This window comes from Rhagoletis pomonella, unplaced genomic scaffold, assembly GCF_013731165.1.
Source record: "Rhagoletis pomonella isolate Grant_MI unplaced genomic scaffold, Rhpom_1.0 Rhpom_scaffold_00378, whole genome shotgun sequence".
Classification (NCBI taxonomy): domain Eukaryota; kingdom Metazoa; phylum Arthropoda; class Insecta; order Diptera; family Tephritidae; genus Rhagoletis; species Rhagoletis pomonella.
This window is the reverse complement of record NW_023458932.1, coordinates 64,486-82,096: the sequence shown is the minus strand read 5'-3', so window position 1 is coordinate 82,096 and position 17,611 is coordinate 64,486. Positions and strand designations below refer to the sequence as shown.

Genomic DNA, 17,611 nt, shown 5'->3' with positions numbered 1-17,611 from the left:
AACGAAATATGTATTTATCTGGCAACACTGATTGGTGTCGTGGCATTAGTTCGTCACGCTCATGGTTGCCGCATTATAGAAATGTAGTAAAAGTGGATATTTTGCGTGCATGGGCTTTTTGGCCTCTTTTGCTTATACGTATAGGGAAGAAATGAATCTTAGAACTTTTTAGTAACTAATAACTAAAAGATTTCGATGTTTAGGTTTTATTATTTTCATAGAAATGTGCTTTCACATAAATAGGTACATATATAGTTCTGAATAAGAGATTACCTCATAAATATGAACCATTATTTTTGGGTATAAACCAGCATAAATTTTTTTTTATATATTTATATAGGTAGAATCACATAAAGTAAAGCGTGTCATTTGTGTCCTTTTTATAAAAATCCTGAAACAAGCAATTTTAACTCATGTACATATATATTTCCAACATTTATTTACTCAAACTGTAGTTCTCATTCAGGGTTATAACTTTTGTGTTTGGTTTGTAGCCAACGCATGCAAATAATCTAAAAGCAAAGTATATTAAAAACACGCTACTTTTTACTTTGGGTATTTTTTTCAATGTTAGTACATAAAATTTGGCAAGCGTGTGCCAAGATTACGAATAAAAAACAATCAACAGCCGATCACGGCGCAACTTGCGTCAAATATGAATCAGAGAGCTACACCAGCTGGGTCGCGTCTGTATATATATCGCGTCATACGTACGTATGTAACATCCCTGCAAAAAATGGGACTAATCCGGGATGACTCCGGGAGTAATCGCAAAGGAGCATGCGACTATTACCACTTTTGATCTCTTTATATGTAATGAACTGTTCGCTTTTGTTCGAGCATGTCCTATGAAGAGACTAATTGTTCACCTTTATACCCGAACGGGTATAAAAAGCGACCAGTCACTTTTAAAAAATAAAAATAAAAATTTGCGCCAGCTGAGATTCGAACCGGGGTGCTCAATTTTGTTAGGCGAATACTCTCTCTGCGAGCCAACGCCGCACATTTCTTTGACTAAGTGCGTACATATCATTAAGTTGTTAATAGTACCCGTTAAAGATGAGTTGGGGACTAATTGATCTTCAATTATACCCATATGGGAGGAGTCGAGACCAATTGGTCTCCATTAGTACCCGTATGAGACTAGTTGCGACTAATTAATACCCAATTGTACCCGTTTAAGAGTAATCTCGGAATACTCTCTTTAGAGAATAGTCGCACATTTTTTTGCAGTGATACGACAATCTTTTACCCAGCCGACGATATGGCACCCTGAAATTGTGCATATGAAAACTGTGCATACGAAATAATGCATATTAAAAATACAGAAATAATGCATACATGCACAGTTTCGGTTGAAAACCGAAATAATGCATAAGAAAAAAAACCGAAATAATGCATATATGCCCAGTTTCGGTTGAAAACCGCAATAATGCATATTAGAAAAACCGAAATTATGCATATGCACTCTTTCGTTCGAAAACCGGAGTAATGCATATGAAAAAAACCGAAATAATGCATATGTGCAGAGTTTAGGTTGAAAACCGAAATAATGCATATGAAAAAACCGAAATAATGCATACATGCACAGTTTCGGTTGAAAACCGAAATAATGCATATGGCCAAAACCGAAATAATGCATACATGCACAGTTTCGGTTGAAACCGAAATAATGTCTAAATGCATAGTTTCCATAAGCGCAATTTTTTTCACACACTCCAAATCATATTAAAATAAGTTTCATGAAAATAGCCATCCACAATTCACAGAGTTTTGCGATTTTGTAAGAAAAGAAAAAATCAACTTCCATTTTTTGTCACGTAACGACACTCCCTTTAAATGCTTATATTTCAGGACCAAGCAGTTCTATTGTTTTAACTTTTCGGTTAAATATAGAGCTAATTATGTGCTATACAATGGCCCAAAAAAAGTTAAAGAAAACAAATGGTATTCCGTGTTTGTATCACATTGAAACGTACGACTGTCACGTATGCGACGTATGGAAATATCCATATGCATTATTTCGGTTTTCAACCGAAACTGTGCATGTATGCATTATTTCGGGTTTTGTTATATGCATTATTTCGGTTTTCTAACGAAAGTGTGCATATGGATTATTTCGTTTTTTGTAATATGAATTATTTACTTCTACTTAGTAAGGGTTTTAATCCCTAAGCGCGGTCGAAAGCCGCCTACGCAGAAAGAAGTTCTGCGCAAAAATACTTCCGGCCCCTTTTTCCAGCAACACAGAAAGGAGAGTTCTACTTAGCAAGGGATATAATCCCTAAGCGCGGCCGAAGGCCGCCTACGCAGAACGCAGAAAGAAGTTCTGCCCAAAAATACTTCTGGCCCCCTTTTACGGCAACACAGAAAGGAGAATTCTACTTAGTAAGGGATATAATCCCTAAGCGGGGCCGTAGTCCACCGAGGCAGAGAGAAGTTCTGCCCAAAAATACTTCCGTTCCCTTTTTTCCGGCAACACAGAAAGGAGAGTTCTACTTAGCAAGGGATATAATCCCTAAGCGCGGCCGAAGACTGCCTACGCAGAACGCAGAAAGAAGTTCTGCGCAAAAATACTTCTGGCCCCCTTTTACGGCAACACAGAAAGGAGAATTCTACTTAGTAAGGGATATAATCCCTAAGCGGGGCCGTAAGCCGCCGACGCAGAGAGAAGTTCTGCCCAAAAATACTTCCGTCCCCTCTTTTCCGGCAACACAGAAAGGAGAGTTCTACTTAGTAAGGGTTATAATCCCTATGCGCGGCCAAAGGCCGCCTACGCGGAAAGAAGTTCGTTTTCATGTACGCACTATTTCGGTTTTTGTCATATGCATTATTTCAGTTTTGAGTCGAAACTGTGCATGTATGCACTACTTCGGTTATTGTCATATGCATTATTTCGAGTTTGAACCGAAACAGTGCATGTATGCATTACTTTGTTTTTCTCATATGCGTTATTTCGGTTTTCAAACGAAAGTGTGCATGTATGCATTATTTCGGTTTTTTCATATGCGTTATTTCGGTTTTCAACCGAATTTGTGCTTATATGCATTATTTCGGTTTTCTTCATATGCATTATTTCGGATTTCAAACGAAAGAGTGCATATGCATAATTTCGGGTTTTCTAATATGCAATAATGCGGGTTATTAAAATGAAATAAAAACGAAAGCGAGTAAAGCGTGGTAAAAATTAGTACAACGGAGTTCTGGTTCAACGATTCGTCAGAGGATGATAGCTTAGAAAACTGGCCAGGAGCAGAAACGGTTTGAGAGAGTTTAAGTGTAGTTTTCTGAATATATTTTGACGTACAATATATTTAAGAAATTTTGTGATCCAAATCTATTTAAAATATATTAAAACTATAAACTATATCTATGATTTTGTTCTCAGAGAGCGTGCCAACAGAGTATTGGGATTTTCTTTCATAAGTAAATCCAGCCTTTCGAGCTTGTGTTTAGTATTTACGACTTTAGAACTACATACAATGAATAAAAGTTGTTTAAAATTAGTGTCTAGCCGCCAAAAAGTAAGAAACAAATGCAAAATCATACATTTTTCACAATTTTCTAACACTTCGCTATATCAACGAAAGCAAAATTCTGTTCGGCAGAAAATTCGATACTCAACGAAAATTTCGACACGCTTGCATAGCTCATAATACAAATTTCACTTTCGGTCTTCGATCTTCGATAGCCAGCGAATTTTTAAGATGACAATTATTATAATCAAAATGGTAACATATATGATTACAATTAAAGTAATCGTAATCGTATATAATTTAAGGATTACGGTTAAGCAATCGTAATAAAAAGGTAATCGCAACGAGCCAAAACAATTCATCTACCTATTGAGCACCGCAAACACTGCAAAACTAAAAAGACGTACCTAACAAAACAAAGAGGTAGTTAACAAGGAGTATAAATACGAGCAACCAACAAAAATTATGCAGAACGAAAAATGACACTGAAGATGGTACAACGCCGAAACCGGTTTGTCTCCAAACCAAATTTGACAAGGGATGACGGAAATGCGTTCCAAAGTAAATTTTTATTCATCATTCAAGTAATTTCGAATGAAGAAAAAGTTTTACGACTATGATCAAGAAAGAAGGAATAAATGAAAAGTTATGCGTTATTCAGTATTACTTGAATCATGAATAAAAATTTATTCTTCATTCGAAATTACTAGAATGATGAATAAAAATTTATTCCTTATTTGAAATCAGGGCTGCATATCTACATAAACAAAAAAATTTCTCTTCGTTAATTATTAAAAAAAAACTTATCAAAAAATTGTATTTACTTATTATCAATAAACAAAATATGAAAAGAAAAATAGTTTCGTTAATTATCAAAAAATGTTAACAAAAACAAAACTCGTTTTGTTGATTACACCGTGCGACCAAAACCAAGAATTTTTAAAACACTTTTTTTTCAATTTTTCTTTCTGACGTCAGGATTTTTTTTAAAGGACTTTGAAATTTCCAGGATATGATTGAATAAAAAAATTTATTTAAAAGATTTGGTGCATTGTAGAGTATCAGTTAAAAGGAAAAATTCTGTAGAATTTAAAAAAAGAATAATTTTTTTTTGGACCAGGACGAATAAATGTTGAAAATGTCATTTTAAAACTTTATCCTTGAATATCCTTGTAAATTTCCAATATTTATTTTTGAAAAAAATATATCTCAAGGACTAATATGTAAACTACTACATCCTCGAATTTCGTCCTTCTAACTTTATTAGTTTTAGATAAAAAATGTTACACTTCTATTTATAAGATATTGACAGTTACAATATACATAAATGAAGATACTAGAATCATAACACTGTATAGCACTCCGCTGGGTATTGGACCAAACCATTTTTTTTGAGAGATTGAGTCATAGGTAAAAAAGTAATTTCTCCGTTTTTCGAAGTTAGCCTCTAAAATCGAGATATGGGCCATCGAATTTCGAAATAGGAACTTTGGTAATAAATATTTTTTTATTATTATATGTAAATAACTAAAAAACTAAAAATACAGTCGTAGACCGCCTTTTGCTCTTATTTAAATGGTTTATAACTTTTTCTTTGAAAACTTATATTACAGGTGCTATAAGGGGGCGAAGGTCGGATCTTCGAAAAATTAAAAAACCTTATACATCAAACAATTTTGGACTGATTTTTAAAAAGTTGCTATCGTTGTAAACGTTATTAGCCCCCCTCTTCTCTTCTGATATGCATATTTCTATACTTTGTATGTAGACATTTTAGAAAAACATTTAAAAGGAAAAAATACCATTTTTTATAAAAAAAAATATTTTAAACAAACAAATTACTAACCGATTTTAAAAAAAATTATATCTTTGCCAACGCAATCAAATCTTCTTTCTTCTGTATACTTCGTATATAAAAATTTTAGAAAAAAACACTTAAAAGGAAAAAACAACTTATTTTATAAAACAAAAAAAATTAGCAAAGAAATTACTAACCGATTTTTAAGAATTCGGTATTATTGTAAAGGAGATTGAACCCCCCTTCTTCTGGTGTACATATTTGTATACTTCGTGTATAAAAATTTGAGGAAAAACACTTGAAAGCAAAAAATACCTTTTTTTTTATAAAGAAAAATATTTTAAACTAAAAAAAATTACTAACCGATTTTTAAAAAATTGGTATCGTTGTAAAGGCTACCAGAAAACTTATACTTTCTTAAACCCAAAAATTTCGTTTTATGTACCTCTTTGTTTTTGCAGTTGGTGTACTCCCTTCCATGTCTGTCCTTAATATTTTTTTGTTGTCATTTTTCTTCTCGTACAGTAACAAGAGGGTAAAAATCACGGACCCCTCTTCTCTTCTGATATGCATATTTCTATACTTTGTATGTAGAAATTTTAGAAAAACATTTAAAAGGAAAAAATACCATTTTTTTATAAAAAAAAATATTTTAAACAAACAAATTACTAACCGATTTTTAAAAAAATTATATCTTTGCTAACGCAATCAAATCTTCTTTCTTCTGTATACTTCGTATATAAAAATTTGAGAATAAAACACTTAAAAGGAAAAAATAACATATTATATAAAACAAAAAAAAATTAACAAAGAAATTACTAAACGACTTTAAAGAATTCGGTATTGTTGTAAAGGAGATTGAACCCCCTTTCTTCTGGTGTGCATATTTGTATACTTCGTGTATAAAAATTTGAGAAAAAACACTTGAAAGCAAAAAATACCCTTTTTTTATAAAGAAAAATATTTTAAACTAAAAAAAAATACTAACCGATTTTTAAAAACTTGGTATCGTTGTAAAGGCTACCAGAAAACTTATACTTTCTTAAACCCAAAAATTTCGTTTTATATACACGAAAAATATATAATTAAAAATATTTTTCCCCCCTATATAAACTCGTGCCCCCTAGATGAAAGGCTGGTTACGCCCTTGTATACAAAGCAATTAAAGTATTTGAACCGTAGGTATATCATACGGTCAGTTTGTCCTTTTAGAGCGCATACATGGTTCCATAATAATGATTCCAGTATCTTCATTTATGTATATTGTAACTATCAATATCTTATAAAGAGGAGTATATTTTTTTTTATCTAAAACTAATAAATTATATTCAGCAATTTGTATGAGCTCGAGGCCGTTTTCAGTGAAAACTTATTGTGGAAAATTTACTAAAAATAACAAAAACAAATAAAACTAATAAAGTTAGAAGGATGAATTTCGAGGATGTGGTAGTCAACATATTAGTCCTTGACATATATTTTTTTCAAAAATAAATATTGGAAATCTCCAAGGATATTCAAGGACATTTTCAATACTTATTCGTCCTGGTGCACCCAAAAATTAACTTTTTTCTATTCTGCAGAATTTTTCCTTTTAATTGATAACCATATTGTTATTCTACAATGCACCGAATCTTTTGAATGATTTTTTTATTCAATCATATTCTAGAAATTTCAAAGTCCTTAAAAAAAAATCCTGGCGTCAGAGAGAAAAACTAAAAAAGCAGTTTTACTATATTTGGCCCCCAGTTTTGTGAATATATTGATTTTTTCGTGTGTAAAATTGACTGTCGCACGGTGTTATCAAAAAGGAAATATCGATAGTTATGTGTTTCATTATTTAAGAAAATTGTAAGCAAAATTTATGTAGGAGTACGTACTTGCTCGTTCTGAAGCCCTTCACTTGCTAATTTCGCTTGGCAAAATTTGGACACAAATAACCCTTCTCCAACCAAAAAGCACGATCACACTAGTTCGCCCACTTTTTTGCGACCCATTATTCCCGCAATCGCTTCAAATAATAAAATATGCCTGTTTATTAAATTTTATGTTTGCAGCCATATATGTAATACTTCTATATTGGCAGTAAGCTAACTTCATAAAGTGTAAGCATTCCGAAATCAAAGCGAGACAGTTTAGTACGGTTTTTGTCAATGTATTGTGTACTTGAGTGCCGTTTTTGTATATGTGTTGTGTACATGTTTATTCCCACCAAACAATTTGTGTTGCCGGCAATAAGAAAACGTGTCGCCCTCGGAAACAAATTTATTGCCGGTAATATTGCCATCGAATCGATTTCCTGTTACCGGTCGCTCTAAAACGTCCGCCGAAGGCAACACGCCTGGGCGAGTCGTTTTCTTATTACCTGAATGAGTCCTTTTCTTATCGCTTCAGGCGATATTTGGAATAATTTTATTCTTTTTGATACTTCATTTATTTTTTTGTATACCAAATCGGAAATAATTAATTTTCTCGCTGTGAGGCTTCCTATTTCTTCAATCTTGTCCTTGGGCATAATTTAGATGCTTTTGGCCAATACTATTGACGGCATATTCATAAGTTTCGGAATTTTTGAGAACTTTTTTATTCAAAATTGACATGAACGGAGTGATGTTGCCGATTTGTCCCCACAGCAATAAATCGGTGAGTCGCCAATTTGTTGGCATTGACGATTGTTGCCTATTTCTCATATTTTGCATGGTGGGTTTATAAACGTATGTGTTCCTTTTCTTTCGTACGTGTTGATTTATATATGTATCTGTACTGTAGTGTTTTCGGACGGTACTAGCTCTTACTGCCAATATAGGAGTATTACATATATGTTTGCAGCAAACAATTTTTCTTTTTGTTATCTTTTTTTTATAATCAATAAAACAAAATTTTTGTTGACATATTTTTCTGATAATTAACAAAACGATTTTTTTTATAAACACATAATGGGTAGGTTCAGAAGGCGCAGCAGTTGACCGCAACCGTTGCTAAAAAAATCAGTGATCGTTATGCGTCTTCTGAACGGCTTGATGCATTAGCTGTCAAATTCAACTCTCAGAGGTACACACCAACATGTTGTCTCAAATGATCAGAAAAATATTACGATCATCTAACACGCAACTGTTCAGTTGATCAGAAGTACTCAACATCGCGTTCAGAAGGTGCAATCGCAACATTTACTGAGCTGTTGCGCCTTCTGAACGTGCCCAATGTTAACATTATCGATGTAAAAAACCAAAACGATTTTATATTTTCGTTTATTGATAAAATTAACGTTAATGTGCAGCCCTGTTTGAAATTACTTGAATGAAGAAAATAAATTTATTCGTCATTCTAAATTACTTTAATGATGAATACAAATTTATTCGATATTTGAAATTACTTGAGTGATAAATAAAATTTTATTAATCATTCGAAAGTGCTTGAATGAAGAATAAAAATTCATTCGTTATTTGGAATTACTTGAATGAGGAATACAAATTTATTCATCATTCTAAAGTGATTGAATTAAGAATAAAAATTTATTCGTTATTTGAAATTACTTGTATGATGAATAAAAATTTATTCAGTGCTTGAATGAAGAATGAAAATTTATTCGTCATTCAAAATTAAAAATATTATGTGATAAAGCAACCGAGTTTTTAGGAGTTCAATTAGAAAGAGTTTCTTTATTTAATGTGAATTATGAACAGAGTTAATATTCGTTTATATATGTGAGTAATTAACGTGTGTGCTTTGCGATGGACGAAATCAAAATGACAAATGACATTAGTTTTTCATACAAGAGAGGAAGGGCAAGAGTTACTGAATACAAGATAATAACAGAGTTGCATCGGAAGTTACACATTTTTACATTAATTCTAGTTAAACTACTTTGATACTCCAACACCTCCCCACCAAGTAGTGAGATAGTTGCCACCCTTGCGTTGGTTTTCGACGCCCAATGCTGCTCTGCATCTGCAATGTTTTATTTGTTGTACACCTTTCGTGAGAAAATCCGCCGGCATATTCTCGGTTGGCATATAACACAATGAGATCGCACCGCGCCTATGGCATTCTCGCACAAAGTGATGTCGCACGTCTATATGTTTCAGCCAATATTTACTCACAATAAATGAAATATGCAAGAAAGTACGAAAACGCAAAACCAGCAAGAAGTAGCTAGTTTTATGAACAGCTGATTAATTTGTTATTTTCCGATGCAATTTTCTTAGAAAACTAGTATTTTTCAATAATAGGTTTATTTGGTCAATTGCAACTCTAACAGCACCACAAACAGTTATTTTGTTAATATGAATTACAATAGGCATCATGCCACCAGCTGTTTTTCTTACTAGCAAATAGTTGCTAGTAAATATTTATCCAGTAAAAATCCAGAAAAACTTGCCAGTTCAGCTGTCATTTTTGCTATTTCAATTTCCCCTCTTTTGCTAGTTTCTTGCACGTTTTTGTGTACGAAAATGACCAGTAAAATTAGTACTGCATTTACTGGATAGTGCGTACGCGAACAGGGCTAATGCCATTTTCAACTTGCATACAGGGTTGCTGCTTTGCTGTAGCTTCTTCAGCCATCGATATGCTGTATCCTCGACGTCTTTGCTATGATTCGTGGTACCCTTACTACCAATTGGCTCACCTGAATTTATTTTTTTGAGTATCACGCTTAACCTTTCTGGCCCCTCCATGTAGACACTCTCGTCGAGATTTCCATTTAGATAGGCCGTAACTACATCCATTTGATGTATTTCGAGTTTCATGTTAGCTGATAAAGCAACCAATAGCCGTATCGATGTGGAACGCGCTATCGGCGCATACGTCTCGTGAAAGTCCTCCCCTTCACGTTGTTCCTAACCCTTGGCCACTAAACGCACTTTCTTCCTACCATCGTCTTTGGTACGGAACACTAAACGGCTCCCAACGACCCTTCGTTGACATGGGCTTTCGCTGATCTCCCAAGTGTTGTTTTTTATTTGCGCCAATTACTCGTCTTCTACCGCTTTTTGTCACATTTCAGCATCAGGGCCAGCTTCTGCTTCACGCCATGTTAGTGGACCTGCGTCAGCCACAAGATACGCCATCTCACATTCTTCAAAGAGGTCATCTTCTTCTTCTTCTTCAGAATTTACTCCGCCGTCTTTGTTACTCGGCGAGGTGTCATCCGCTTGATCATCTGTTGGATCATCTGCTTGCGAAAAAATCTTTCTTGGCCTTCCATTTTGGCCACGTAGCAGCCTTGGTCTGCCTCTACCCCGTTTCATCTATTTCTCCAGTATTTCATCTTCACTCGCCTTTTCAACATCTTTTTCAATTACGACTGGTTGATTTTTTGTGTGCATTGGTATTTCTACCGCACTTTCGTCTTCAAATGTGCATATTTCCTCGTACTCGTTATCAAAACTGGGTTCATTTAAGAATTTGACGTCTCGACTAATTATTATGCTTCGTTTTTCTTTTGACCACAGCCGATAAATCTTCGATTCTGAGGAGTAACCCACCATTACGCAGGGCACGGAACTAGACTGCATTTTGTCTTTCGATTTGTCCTTGTTTAACACGTATACTTTTGAACCGAAAATTCGTAAGTGAGTCACTGTAGGAGATTCATTTGACCACAGCTTATTTGGCACTTCTCGCGTCGTTTTTGGTATGCACCGATTTCCGTAGATAACACGCCGTATTGATCGCCTCAGCCCAAAAGGAGGGAGATACGCCCGCTTGCTTCATCATACACCTGGCCATTTCGACGAGTGTTCGGTTTTTGCGCTCGGCCCTGCCATTTTGTTGAGGTGTATAAGGCGAAGACAAACGGCGCCTTATTCCGTACTTTTGGAGAAAATCGTCAAACTCCCGACTGCAGTATTCTCGCCCGTTGTCCGATTGCAGCGCTTTTATTTTCCGACCCGTAAATGTCTCGGCCGTTGCCTTGTATTTCTTAAATGCTTGGAGCACTTCCGATTTGTTTTTAATAAAATGCACTTCGCACCACCGTGAATGTTCATCAATAAAAGTGACAAAGTATTTTGCTCCCGAGTTGGATGGGCATACGTCACTGTGCACGATCTCCAGTACGTCACTAGTGCGATTATGATTTCCTTTAGGAAAAGCCGCGCGTGTTTGTTTTTCACTCACGCACACCTCACATACCGATAGATTTTGCTTTGATTTTATCTCAAGCCCATAAACCGCTTTGTTCTTTGCCAAGTCTTTTAAGTCGCGCTCGTTCAAGTGTCCCATTCGATAGTGCCATAAGTCGATGTCGTTGCTTGGTTGGACCGAGAACGCATTCTCACGTCGATTTTTTTATAAAATACAAGTTTCCGTTTCTTTCCGCGGTAAAAAGTACATTTTCGTTTTTATCAATCACCACCGCGTCATTTTTTCGAAAGTGCACTTCATAGCCTGTTCAGGGACGGCAACTAGTGTCGCACCTTTTACCATCGTTGATATTTGTCGCACCCTTTATTATCGTTGGGCGAAACGCTACGTCATCTCACTCAATCTTCGCATCTTCGTTGTCATCACCCCCTCACTCTCTTCGAAGGGAGTTTCAAGCGCACTCTTTCATCGCACCCCCACCTCACTCTTGCGCGTGACATCCACCTTAACATCGAGCTCTATACCAACGCCAAGCAGCGGAACTCACGCCACCTACGACCAACAACAACCACCCAACATAGCAAATAATGTCCCGCTGGCGGCCTGGGTAGAAAAATAATATCTGGTTACCTATGCAAATAGGTACATACATAAGTACATATGTACATACACACGAACATATGTACATATATACGTACGGATATACATACATATAACGCGTATAGAAATTACCTTTTGTACATTCTATGCTAATTCTGTAAAAACAATTACAGTCCATCGTTCGACACGGCCACACGTTTAATCTGCCATATTTTGATTTCTTAATAAAGTTCATTATTACTTAAGCACATCAACGTTGTTTTAATTTCTTTCTAAGGGCAACAAAAAACGCTTTTGGCTGAACCGATGCTCAAGGTCAAGCTCGAGATGTTGCAGCGTCAACTGGACAATTTTGAAGCAATCCAGTCGCACCTTGAAGAACTCGATGAATCCGAGTTAGAAGGAATGCATCGTACCAATTGTGAAACAGCGTATTTCGTCGTAAAATCCGCTATCATGGAGCGGCTCGCTCAGCTTCGTGCTGCTGAACCCGAAACCTTGAGTAGCACCCGCATTCTATCGTCGACGTCGCAGTCAAGGTTCCACTTACCAAAGCTGCAATTACCAAAATTTTCTGGCCACCATGCAGATTGGCTAGATTTCTTCGACATGTTTTCCGTGCTCGTGCATACCAACAACGAGCTATCACAGATCGAAAAATTTCAGTATCTTCGGTCATGCTTAACCGACAAGGCAGCGCGCCTTGTGCAGGCACTAGAGGTCACAGCGATAAATTATCGAAAGGCTATCGAGCTACTCACAGCACGGTATGACAACAAACGCTTAATTTTCCAATCACACTTAAAGAGGATTTTCGAAATTGAGCATGTTGTGAAGCCATCCGCATCCACTTTACGAGAGTTTATCGATATAGTCAACGGCAGTCTACGTGCCATGGAGTCGTTGGCATCAAAATCGCAGATAGCAGATGGAATAGTTCTACATATGCTTACCTCTAAGCTCGATGAAGCCACTCAAACCAAGTGGGAGGACGAGGTTGCCACGAACTGGAGCAATACTTCTTCGTCATTGAGACTGCCTTCATGGGATGATTTAGCTGGGTTTCTTGAGCGCCGCTGTCAGAGTTTTAATATCATTGAGGCCAGCCGGAACCCCCCATCACCTTACACATCAGCAAAAAGGACACCATTATCGCCATCAACACATCATCGTTCATCGAAATCGCACACCAGCTTAGTTTCAACCCAACCCAACAAGTGCCACTTGTGCGACGAGCAAGCGACTCACAACGCATTCAGCTGCAGCAAATTTATGGCGTTAGACCCAATGGAACGTTTCTTACTAGCCAAGCGAAAATATCTCTGTCTAAATTGCTTAGGCATGAACCATTCTTCAAGCAACTGTCCATCATCCAGAAGATGTCAACATTGCAAGGTCAGCCATCATACGCTCTTACATCGTAACACACTAGCGTCCCAACGTCAGGAAACAAAGGAGGCTGCATCTCCATCATCAGCTTCGCTTCACATTCACAATTGCCATAGTGACGTCATTCTCGCAACAGCTTTAGTACAGCTGAGCAACATGCACACTACTAAGATAACGGCTCGGGCACTCCTTGACTCAGCCTCTCAGTTGAATTTCATAACTGAGCACATGGCTCAGATACTCAAGCTTCCTCGCACTAAGGCAAATGTAGAAATATGCGGAATTGGTGCTGTGACTACAATGTCACATCACATTGTAACGATTAAATTCGAATCATTGCAATCTGGTTTCTCTTCAGTACTAGAGGCTGTTGTATTGCCATCGATTTCTTCAAACCAGCCGCAACAGAGCAGTAATGTTAACGCTTGGGATATTCCCAACAACATCAACCTTGCCGACAGTCGATTTAATCATCCTGGACCCATTGATATCCTCATCGGAGCGAGTTTGTTTTTTGACATACTATCAGTGGGTCAAATAAAACTAAGCAAACACTTGCCGACTCTCCAAAAAACACAACTGGGTTGGATCGTCGCTGGAGCCATAACATCACACTCATCGCCGTCTTCATCTTCGCTGCTTTCAGTGTCGTCACTAATCACATCATCATCCTTGTCTTTGCCGCTAACATCGTCATCGCCAACATCATCGTCATAACCAACATCATCGTCGTCGCCAATATCATCGTCGTCGTTACCTCCACCATTTTCATCACACACATCAAGTTATATCTCGCTCACCATGCATTCGCAACCGACACTGGACACTCTCTTAGAGAAGTTCTGGAATTTGGAAGACAAATACCAACAAAAATCAACGATGCGTACCGCTGAGGAACAAGAATGCGAACACTACTTTACGCAAACAACAAGACGTTGCCCAGAAACCAACAAATTCATTGTGCGCCTTCCATTTTCCACCAACCCGAGCAAACTAGTGCAATCATACGATATCGCCCGTCGTCGATTTTCATCAGTGGAAAAGGAAATGCTGATAAATAATCTGACCGGGGCCGAATACAAGAACTTCATACAGGAGTACATCGATTTACAACACATGGTCAAGATTTCACCAAGCGAATTGTCATCGAAAGTAGGTACGTACATCCCACACCACTGCGTTACCAAGGCGGAAAGTTCGACTACAAGGCTACGTGTTGTGTTTGACGCCTCTTGCCGTACCGACAACGGCATTGCCCTCAACCAAATTCTCCGCGTTGGTCCGACATTACAAGACAATATATTTACAATATTGCTTCGTTTTCGCACACATCGTTATGTTTTAATGGCCGACATAACGAAAATGTACCGGCAAATTATGGTCGATGAAAGAGATGCGAAATGGCAATGCATCTTATGGCGAAATTCTCCAAGCGAGCCGGTGACCACCTATCAGCTGCAGACAGTAACATACGGAACTAGTTGTGCTCCGTTTTTGGCAGCAATTGGCTTACGACAACATCTCCACCCACCCAATTGGAGCTACTGTCACTCTGCGAGACTTCTATGTCGACAATCTGAAGACAGGGGGCGCCACAATTGAAGAAGTCAAAGCAATCAAAAGGGAAGTCATCGATTTACTCGCCAAGGGAGGGTTCCCTCTTCAAAAATTTGCAGCAAATCATCAGAGCATTATCGACGATGTTTCAGAGACGGACAAGGAACACGTAATAAACGTTGAAAACATTGACTACATCAAAACGTTAGGATTAAAGTGGTCGCCTGCTACCGATTGTTTATTTTTTTCATACACACCGTCTCAGAAACGACTGCAGAAGGCCAGCAAGCGCATGATACTCTCGCAAATAGCCAGCTTCTTTGACCCACTCGGCCTTATAAACCCCATCATCGTCCCATGCAAAATAATGATGCAAGAATTATGGAAATTGCGCTTAACCTGGGACGAAAGTGTACCTCTGGCGATTCAAACACAATGGGCCGATATATGTAACCAACTCACCTTCATCGAAAAAATTCATCTTTCAAGGTTCGTATGTTTTAACTCTAGCACTAAATTGCATGCCTTTGCAGATGCGAGTACCAAGGCTTACGGAGCGTGCGTATATGCTGTTTCTAACGCTGATGGAGGCCCACATTCATCGCTTATCGCGGCAAAGTCAAGAGTAGCGCCCACTAAAGAGACCACCCTGCCCTGACTTAGTGTCGCGGGGAGTGACGGTGCACAACCTCATCAACAACCAGTTGTGGTTCCACGGACGACAATTTATACAATTACAACAACAGCACTGGCCTTCCAGTCCAATGAAGGCCATTATTAATATGCCAGAGCAGCGCAAGCAACACCACACCCTTTTAGTAACGCAGGTTGAAGACATCGTTGCTGAACACAAATTCGTAAATAATTATTTTAAGCTTCTTCGAATATTTGCTTACGTTCAACGTTTCCTCGACAAACTTCGCAAATTACCAACTGAGCCTGGCGCCATAACCACTCCGGAATTGAACGACTCTTTGATGCTAGTTCTTCGCTACCTTCAGCAACAATACTTTCCTCAAGAATACAAGGCGCTTCAGAAAGGCAGAGTGAGTCCAAAGTCTAGTTTAAATCTACTCTCGCCCTTTCTACACAACCAGATAATTCGCGTTGGGGGGAGAATCACCAATTCATCACTGCCATTCGACGCTAAGCACCCCATTGTACTACCGAGGTCGTTCGCACTATCATCGAACATTTCATCGTCGTCATTCGCACGCTGGGTGCCAAACGCTGCTGAGCATCGTAAGAGACAAATTCTGGGTCATAAATGCTCGCAGCATAATAAGGCAAGTAGTACACCGTTGTATTTTATGTTATCGCAATAAGCCACAGCTTCAAGAGCAACTCATGGGAGCGCTGCCACGGGAGCGAGTTGAACCGTCACATCCATTTGCGGTAAGGGGCATCGATTATTGTGGACCTTTTCTCATCACACAACGCGTACGAGGTAAGGGCCCTGTCAAGGTATACATTGCTGTATTCTTTTGCTTTACAACGAAAGCAGTCCATCTTGAGCTTGTTCCTGACTTGACTACCATGGCGTTCATAGCTGGTTTAAAGCGCTTTATCGCCCGTCGTGGTAGATGCCATACGATGTTTTCCGATAATACGACAAATTTTGTAGGGGCGAATCGCGAGCTTAAAGAGATGCTGACATCATTCAAATCCCAACAACACATCGCTGCGGTTGAGGGCTTCATGGTTGAGGAGGGGATAATTTGGAAGTTTATTCCCCCACGTTCGCCTCACTTTGGGGGGCTATGGGAAGGCGCTGTGAAGCAAGCCAAATTCTACCTACGTCGTACAGTTGGAACAAATATTCTATGCTTCGATGAGCTACACACGGTTTGTTGCCAAGCCGAAGCCATGATCAATAGCCGACCCTTCACACCATTGTCGAGCAGCCCAGATGATCTTCGTGCCTTAACTCTAGCACATTTTTTGATAGGTCGAAGTTTAACTGATATTCCAGAGCCATCTTTATCACACATCAATATGGGTAAGCTGAAAAGGTTTCAAGTTATCCAGGCATTACAGCAGCAGTTTTGGCAGCGATGGCAAGCTGAATATTTAAGGGAGTTGCAAGTGCGAACGAAATGGCGAATAGCCCGAGAAAACGTAAGGGTTAATGATTTGGTGCTCGTAAGGGACGAGAATACCCCACCATTGAAATGGCCATTGGGACGCATTGTAGAAACAGTGGCAGGTGATGACGGCATGGTACGAGTCGTCGTAGTACGGACTGCCGATGGGACTCATAAACGAGCAGTTGCCAAGATTTGCAAGCTGCCTATCGTATCACCTACAGAACAGGAGTAATTGTTGAAAGCAAGGCTTTCAAGGGGGGAGGATGTTCAGGGACGGCAACTAGTGTCGCACCTTTTACCATCGTTGATATTTGTCGCACCCTTTATTATCGTTGGGCGAAACGCTACGTCATCTCACACAATCTTCGCATCTTCGCTGTCATCACCCCCTCACTCTCTTCGAAGGGAGTTTCAAGCGCACTCTTTCATCTCACCCCCACCTCACTCTTGCGCGTGACATCCACCTTAACATCGAGTTCTATACCAACGCCAAGAAGCGGAACTCACGCCACCTACGACCAACAATAACCACCCAACATAGCAAATAATGTCCCGCTAGCGGCCTGGGTAGAAAAATAATAGCTGGTTACCTATGCAAATAGGTACATACATAAGTACAT

General features: G+C 38.3%; 2 protein-coding genes across 2 annotated transcripts; both read left to right on the top strand.

Annotated features, from left to right (window-relative positions):
• Positions 1 to 12,285: 12,285 nt before the first annotated feature.
• Positions 12,286 to 14,064, top strand: LOC118750735. The gene has a single exon (XM_036485467.1). It carries the CDS (start codon positions 12,286 to 12,288, stop codon positions 14,062 to 14,064), a length of 1,779 nt encoding a protein of 592 aa, XP_036341360.1.
• Positions 14,065 to 15,686: 1,622 nt separating this feature from the next.
• On the top strand, positions 15,687 to 17,223 carry LOC118750734. The gene is made up of 4 exons (XM_036485466.1): positions 15,687 to 15,950; positions 16,002 to 16,190; positions 16,237 to 16,351; positions 16,409 to 17,223. The coding sequence occupies exons 1-4, from the start codon at positions 15,687 to 15,689 to the stop codon at positions 17,221 to 17,223; spliced, it is 1,383 nt and encodes a 460-aa protein (XP_036341359.1).
• Positions 17,224 to 17,611: the final 388 nt, after the last annotated feature.

Excerpts from the sequence above, each read along its gene's own strand:
- LOC118750735 (XM_036485467.1), top strand. The coding sequence starts at position 12,286 with ATGTTGCAGCGTCAACTGGACAATTTTGAAGCAATCCAGTCGCACCTT.
- LOC118750734 (XM_036485466.1), top strand. The coding sequence starts at position 15,687 with ATGCCAGAGCAGCGCAAGCAACACCACACCCTTTTAGTAACGCAGGTT. Across the intron at positions 15,951-16,001 it reads AGGCGCTTCAGAAAGGCAGA|ATAATTCGCGTTGGGGGGAG; the intron begins GTGAGTCCAAAG and ends CTACACAACCAG. Across the intron at positions 16,352-16,408 it reads CATCACACAACGCGTACGAG|TCCATCTTGAGCTTGTTCCT; the intron begins GTAAGGGCCCTG and ends CAACGAAAGCAG.